Source organism: Eublepharis macularius, chromosome 2, assembly GCF_028583425.1.
Source record: "Eublepharis macularius isolate TG4126 chromosome 2, MPM_Emac_v1.0, whole genome shotgun sequence".
Taxonomy (NCBI): Eukaryota; Metazoa; Chordata; class Lepidosauria; order Squamata; family Eublepharidae; genus Eublepharis; species Eublepharis macularius.
Genome location: NC_072791.1, coordinates 80,842,183 through 80,849,667, shown reverse-complemented (window position 1 = coordinate 80,849,667; position 7,485 = coordinate 80,842,183). Strand labels below are relative to the sequence as shown.

Here is a 7,485-nt window from a genome sequence, read left to right as displayed (position 1 = left end):
CTGTTCAAAAAAAGCACCGTCAGTGGAACCCAGGCACTGCTGCCCCAGTCAAGGAGGAGAGCAGGCATGGGCACTGGATCAAGGAGAGGCTGTGCTGGGCTTCCCACTTGCCCTGTACACACAAGAGCTCGCTTGTTGCTACAAGCAGAGAGGAGGGGGCACGCCCATGGGCCTTAGCTGGTGCTGCTTTGTGTTCGTGGCTGCTCTGGCCCCAAATCCCATCCGTAACCTTTGGGGTTCAGGGGTTTAATTTGAAAGAAGTGGAGAACATCCACCATGAAAGCCCTGATGGCTAATATGCTTGGGAAATTATGGAAATAGTGAACAGATGGGGGGCAAAAGAAGAGGAAAAAAAGGGGAAAGTTTTACCACAGTAAATCCCAGAACATACCTGCTAGCATTCAAGTAAAAATGTTCTGTGCCTGGGAAAGATCAGGCAGCTGCTGGAAAATCACAGGTGCCTGGCCCTCCTTTGGAAGGGGAAGGTGGTCGCAGCGTGTAGCTAGCTAGTGAGCACCCAGTTATCCTCCTCTGACGACAGAAAGAGCTCCTCTGTTCCAGCCCTCGCCCTATTAATACCTTTCCTCCACCATGCTGCTCCAGCTGCAGGTTCCACAACTAGGAGGAACTCTGGATCCTGGAAGAACCAGGAGAGCCGGCACATCTGATTTATGCATGTAGGGGGCCTGGGAGGAGCTCCAGCCATAAGCACAAATAGAAACAGGAAGGGCTTGGTCCCGCTGAGAAGCGAAGCGAAGCAACTAGCACCTGTGGCCAGGGGTTAATGAGTGCTGCAGAAAGGTGTGCCTTTGCCCCCCTCCCCCCCTCCCTTGGACAGGGGTCTCTGCGCTTCTGCTGGATCTGCTCTGATGACAACAATGATTAAATGTGATGTTTCAGGGAGCCTGTGTTGCTTACTTGTGGTGTTGCCCAAGAGTGCTGGGCTTCTAAGCACTGGCTCTTTCTGACCTTTTGTGGGAACCGGAAGAGCCAGCTCTGACCTCCCAAAGTGTCTGTCCACGTGGGCAGCCCCCAGTGCAGAAAGGGACATTCCAAGTTCAGCAGCCCTCATTTTGAGATCAAATGGTGACAAATCAAATTTAAAAACTGTTAAATAGCCTTCAATCTTCATAACTGGCCGAGTAAACAGTGCACTATGGGACACTTCCATTTGAGTCTGTTGTGTGGGATGACTTTGCTGTGGCTTAATGAAGCAACTCCTTTTGTGTGGGTCTCTTTTTCCCGGATGATACTTCTGTAGCGATGGGGAGGTCAAGTAAGCTCCTTCCTGCCCCACTCCATTGATGCTACACCCACATATGTCTGGGACGAGAGGGACTATGTGAGGCAAGCTGTATGTGTCTTTGTATTGTTAGGGACAGTGCAGGGGCATTACTTATTTGACATGTGTCGGAATTCTATGCTTATCTATTTATGTAAAACATTTTTAAACCTCTCTTTCTCCCACACACTGGGGCCCAAGGAAGATAACAACAAAGATTAAAAACAAAAATAAAAACTTTTTTAAAAACCATGAAATTGCCAGTATAAAATAAAACTGTAGTTAGCCACCAATTCCCAGCTGTAGTCATTCTGCATCTACCAGATGTGTCCTGCAAAAGCTTGTCATGTTGCCACTTTGTTTAAAGGCTTTCAGGGGATGGAATCCCAAGAACATCCCATCAGTTTTGCTCCAAAGCCTTTTGCTAATCTTCTACCCTCTTCTCATGCCAAACATAAATTGTGCCCTGGCGGAGCTGTAGTTGCCCACTAAGGAGCCATTCCAAACCTCGCCTCAAAGGGTCTTTGGTCTGCATTCCTTTTAAAGATACTTGAAGGAAGGCAGCTATGAATATTCTGCATTTTAATAACACCACTAGTTTCTCTGCTAAGCAAACTCAGATAATGCAATCTGTTTTGCTAAATGGGGAAGTTTTGCATTTATTTATATCACATAGTTGCATAGAATTTGGAGCTTTAGTGTGGGCTGAGAACGAAGAAAAGAGTAAAGAGCTGGGAGGGAAAGAACATCTGAATCACAACCAGAAGGGTCGTAGCAGGAGTGAGGCTGAACAGAGTAGTTGTGGCACAAATGCAGCAGTGGTTGCAGCATGGCACCAACCTCTGCCATAGAAGCCCAACTGGAGCCACTAATCCGGAGTGTTCAAGTTTTCCTAAGTACCCACCAAATGCACGGGAGGAAAGCTAGCATTCTTAGGGTGTCAAAGTCAGGGCCAAGGACTATGGTTGTAGTACAGATGCATGGAGCAGACAGAGCTCTGTGCGTCACACTCAGCAATCCTGTGCTATAAAGAATGGTGTGAAAGTGAGAGGGGGGATTTCTGTCTGTGGCACTTATTTCCCATCTTTATCAAATAGCTGGCACAAGGCCACTGAAGAGGTGGCATTGGTGGCATCCATTCACAGAGCAAATCAAAGGGCGTCATCGTAATAATACTCCTCAAAATCAGGTTCATCCCGCTTGCTCTTGTGTGCTTTGTGTAGTTCTTTTGACTCTTTACGAAAGGACAGTGTCCGGAAATTAGGATGCTTTGGTTTAATGCCATAATCTGCAGAAAGATGAACAAATGAAGGCTGTGGATAGTACAGGCAGATCAGGTAAAGAACATCTCAAAGGTTGTGACCCTGAAAAGACTAATAATGGAAACTTGGATATCAGTGCCCCAGGCAGGTTTATACATGCATTCAGCAGGGGCAGGTGGGGGACGACAACTAAGATACAGAATTTGCAGGAATGGTTGCCTCAACCATACCTGATTACATGAACGAAGTGCTCCAAGGTGATTTAGCCATATCCCCCTACCTTGGTCATGGATGCTCACTACATGTTTGCCAGTGAATTTAGACCATTCTGTGTCTTAGATATCAAGCAAATAGCAATGCTATTGTTCCCAAGCACAAGTGCCCATCAGCTGTCTACCCAGCGTCTCTAGCTTTCAAATTGCTTCAGTTGTACACTAACTCAAATCAGAAGCTGAATTTAGTTAAGGTACTTTTCTTCCTTAATAGCTAGCACTTTAAATGGAAGGAGACTTATGACACCTTAAAGGGCAACAGACAACTCTGTGGGCTTAAGCCTACTTATAAGTAAACCTGTTTTGCAAGTAAACTTCTAAGCAAACCTGACTTAAGATACCAAATGAAACGGGGTTTTGCTGCAACAGACTCATGCAGCCATTCCTGTGGGATTTGACTCTAAACCAGCTGGCTATGGGATGCTGTTGGAAGTCTCTCAACAATACCATTTCTTCTCTGCTGCTGCTGCTGGGGACAACCCTGCTTAGCTTGTGTAAGCATTGCCTCGGCCGAACTTGTGCCCTAGTAGCAAACCCTCCACAGGCGGTAGGAAATAGAATTGATACATACCATCCACTAAGCCAAAGTGTTGCTGTTGCAGCTCCAGGGGTGCAGTGAATTCCTCTGGGACTGGTTGACCAGCCCTTCTGTAGAAGAGTGCATAATCAGAAAGTGCTATGGCTGGTGTCCAAGGCTGGCTTTCACATTGACAATCCCACCCCCAACACATATTTTAATACTGTGAATGTTTCTGTTGCAGAATACAAAGGGGAATAGCCTAGAGCTGCAATTAAAACGTCTTTAATACATCCTCTGCAGATATCAAACATATTTTCAAGCCCATACATTGATTTTTTTACAGCACACAGTAGGTCAGACTTCAAACAACTGAAACGAGTCTGGGCATGCGGGATGGGCTGATCCAACCAGATTCTAGGTTGCTTGTTTCTACCGGGAGCTCTGGCTCTGTCACGCCTCCTCAACTGTGGTGGTTCTTCTGAGGCCTTCTGCCCAACACTGTCGCCCACATGCGGCAATTTTCTATTGTTTCCTCACCCACTTACGCACCACCTCCTGCAGGTTTTTTCCTTTTAAAATGATCTGTAATAAATATATTGCTCTAGTTTGAAGGTCTGAGGAATCACCCCATGTGGAGGTTCAGTGACCTCTGTGAATGAAAGTCATTTGCAGTGGCAAGGAAACCAAAATGATTCCCATGCAGAAACAACCCTAGTGGGAGATCACTGCTCTGTGTTGGTGTGCATTTCGTTTACTAAGGGATGCTGCATTAACATGACACAACCTGACTACACTGACCTGGAAGACACGATTCCTTAAACAGAAGTCTGATTTTTGAAGAGGAGGAAATGGCAGGTTTCAGATCAAAGGAGCTGTTACTCTTTATCACCATTGTTCCTAGCTACAGGTAAAGGTAGTCCCCTGTGCAAGCACCGAGTCATTAGTGACTCATGGGGGGACGTCGCATCATGATGTTTTCTTGACAGACTTTTTATTGAGGGGTGGTTTGCCATTGACTTCCCCAGTCATCTACACTTTACCCCCAGGAAATTGGGTACTCTTTTTACCAACCTCGAAAGGATGGCTGAGTCAACCTTGAGCCAGCTACCTAAACCTGGCTTCCGCCACGATCGAACTCAGGTCATGAGCAGAGCTTGGGCTGCAGTACTACAGCTTACCACTCTGCACCACAGATTCCTAACTACATTTATGAATTACTGTCAGCTAAGGGGTCAGTCATGCATGCCTTCTCTACTGGAAAGTGGAAGAGAATCTGACTGCAGGTTGGCTGTTACCTTTGATGGCTTGGCACCAGGAGCCCTGACTCTGTCAGGAGAAGCAGGAGAAGCAGGAGCCCCATCCAGCCAGCACAACAGAATCCTGCCTGGCTACTGTAAGTGGAATGTAGGGTCAGCGCCATCACAAAGGAAAAGCACACCAGCAATACTGGATTCTAAGCCACAGGCCTGGTGAGGGGGGGGGGGGTGGAACTAATAAACTGAACAAAAGTGTTCACTTTCACATGATGCAGAGAGCATGTCTCACCCCTAATTTTTAAAAAAAGACCTTTAATAGCACATGGATATGTACAAATGGCAAACATTGCAGGGAGCAGAGTTGGTCCATGGAAAAAATTCCATCACTGTCATCTAAGATTACCGCGTTGCCTCACCTCTATTTTAAGACCGTTACAAACTGCAGATTTGGGCTCTTATTTTCACACTGGAACATCTTTTTCTTCACCCCCCCCCTTTTGCACTTAACATTATTAATCCTAAAGAATTCTTCTGGGGTATTTAAAATCTTGAGCTCACTATTTGTTGTTGTAGCTAGTTTTAATAAAAAATGTGTAACACTATTCTTTTTATAACAGCTGGAAATGTTATAGGCAAAGTTCTAAGCACCAGTGTGCTTGGAACAGCTTACATCTGTTAAAGTATTTGGGGGGGGGGGGGTGTATCAGCTGCCTTTAAAAATTGAATGCTTGAATGCCCAGTTAACAGTATTTCCTCCCCCACTGGACAAATACCTGCTTTTGTGATTTTTTTTAAGGAAATGGTGGTTCCCCAGGGGTAGTTTTGTTTTTAGGGATATTTATCACAAGCTGAGCATTCTCATTTTGTCTCTGGAAACAGACTTCAAAATTATCTTGACAAGCTGGAACATGCCCAAGGGAGGGTTAAAAAGCTAGTGAAGGGTCTGGAGACCAAGTCTCAGGAGGAAAGGCTGAAGGAGTTGGGTATATTTAGCCTGGAAAGGTGACAGATATTTGAAGGGCTGTCATATAGAGGATGGTGGGCTCTTCTTCGGAGGTTTTTAACAAGAGGCTAAATGGCCATCTGACAGCTATGATGGTCCATGACTATGAGCTTAGGCATATTGTAAGAAGAAAGGTAGGAAAGGATGTCCCAGAGCTCAGTTCTTGTAGCCCTTTCTTATGTGCCCAGAATAATGCCAATTGCCACTTCGAGATCAGGAAGAAGTTTCCCTGTCAGATTGGCCAGGTTTTTTGTCTTCCTCTGGGCACTGAGCAGGCATCACTGGGGGAGTGAATTTCCTGTATTATGTAGGGGCTTGAACTAGATGCTCTTGGGGTCTCATCCAGCTCCAAGATTCTTTGACTCATGGCAAAATAAGAAACTTGCCACACAGAAATACAGTAAAGCGGCCTCAAACTTTGGCGTGCTGGCAAATGTGCGTTCTCGGGAAGAGAAGCAAAAAAAGACACTGCTAGTGAATGACTTAGAGGGAGGGCACCACAAACAAGGCATCTCGGATGTAGCAGCACAAGGAAGAGCTTTAGTTAAACCCTTCATTACTGCTTGGACATTTGCCCACTCTGACTTGCCTGACCTATACAGCAGCGGTGACCTTTACATTTCATTTGCTGAGAACTTCGTTTAACCAACATGAGCTAATTTATTGTCGAAGGCTTTCACGGCCGGAGAACGATGGTGGTTGTGGGTTTTCCGGGCTGTATTGCCGTGGTCTTGGCATTGTAGTTCCTGACGTTTCGCCAGCAGCTGTGGCTGGCATCTTCAGAGGTGTAGCACCAAAAGACAGAGATCTCTCAGTGTCACAGTGTGACACTGGGAGATCTCTGTCTTTTGGTGCTACACCTCTGAAGATGCCAGCCACAGCTGCTGGCGAAACGTCAGGAACTACAATGCCAAGACCACGGCAATACAGCCCGGAAAACCCACAACCACCATGAGCTAATTTACCTTAGCCTTTCCTTGCCAGCTCCTCAGCAGCCATAATTTCTTCTGTAAAGCCTTTCTAGCCATAACTGAATCAGTCTACAAGCTATGGAAGTCAATTCCCTTGCAGGGGGGCAAGAAATGGCAGGAAATTTAGCAAACCATCAGAGGAAAAACACCAGCAGCCTCAGGTCCTGATATACCAGGCTCCAGCTGAGAGACATATGGACTACTGGAGCCAGGCCAAGGCAAAGCGTCCCCAACAGCAGTCTTGGCTTACTGCCAGAGCTAGCCAAAGGGGTGCTCAATTCCCTGCCAACTGAAGCACAGTGTTGCATATGTATGAATCTTCTGGGAAAGATGGAGGAGGATATAAACCTAGTTTTTCAGCCAGGACAGATTGTGAATCTGCATCTAGATAGCTTAATATGAGCTTTGAACATGGGTTCTGAAGCCAGGCTTAGCACTAGAATATAAGACATAACAACAAATAGGGCCTTCCTAGATGCATATAGTATCCCACTGACCTATGGCCCCTCAACGTTTTTTAATACAAGTTGAATCCAGGATATTAGTCCATCTACTTCAGTACTGCCTACCTTAAGACTAGACTACTGTAACACTGCAGGAGGCTGCCCTTGAAGACAACACAGAAACTACAATTGGTGCAGAATGAGGTAGCTAGATTGTTTACAGGGACTGTTTTGAACATGTTACCCCAAGTTTAAGATCAATAAATTGGCTGGCAATTTGCTTCTGTGGTGAATTCCAAGTGCTGGTATCAACCTTCACCAGCCAAGCACTCTCTCTGTGGGACAGCTTCCATCCATATGTGCCCACAAGGCAAGTCCAATAATCTAACCAATGGTTATTAACGGTTCTTCCACTTGTCAGCTGAAAAACTTGTTCTGCTCCTGCTGTCAGTGGACATTCCTGTTCCATGGAACGG

At 45.9% G+C, this 7,485-nt stretch overlaps 1 protein-coding gene across 1 annotated transcript; it reads right to left on the bottom strand.

The window, feature by feature from the left end:
- Positions 1–2,154: 2,154 nt before the first annotated feature.
- Positions 2,155–4,696, bottom strand: FREY1 (Frey regulator of sperm-oocyte fusion 1). The gene is made up of 3 exons (XM_054972626.1): positions 4,632–4,696; positions 3,388–3,464; positions 2,155–2,570 (listed from the first exon to the last, which is right to left on the bottom strand). Exons 1-3 carry the CDS (start codon positions 4,694–4,696, stop codon positions 2,434–2,436), a joined length of 279 nt encoding a protein of 92 aa, XP_054828601.1. The 3' UTR covers positions 2,155–2,433.
- Positions 4,697–7,485: the final 2,789 nt, after the last annotated feature.

Excerpts from the sequence above, each read along its gene's own strand:
- FREY1 (XM_054972626.1), bottom strand. The coding sequence starts at position 4,696 with ATGGGGCTCCTGCTTCTCCTGCTTCTCCTGACAGAGTCAGGGCTCCTG. Across the intron at positions 3,465-4,631 it reads CTGGTGCCAAGCCATCAAAG|AAGGGCTGGTCAACCAGTCC; the intron begins GTAACAGCCAAC and ends ACTCTTCTACAG. Across the intron at positions 2,571-3,387 it reads ACACTTTGGCTTAGTGGATG|ATTATGGCATTAAACCAAAG; the intron begins GTATGTATCAAT and ends ATCTTTCTGCAG.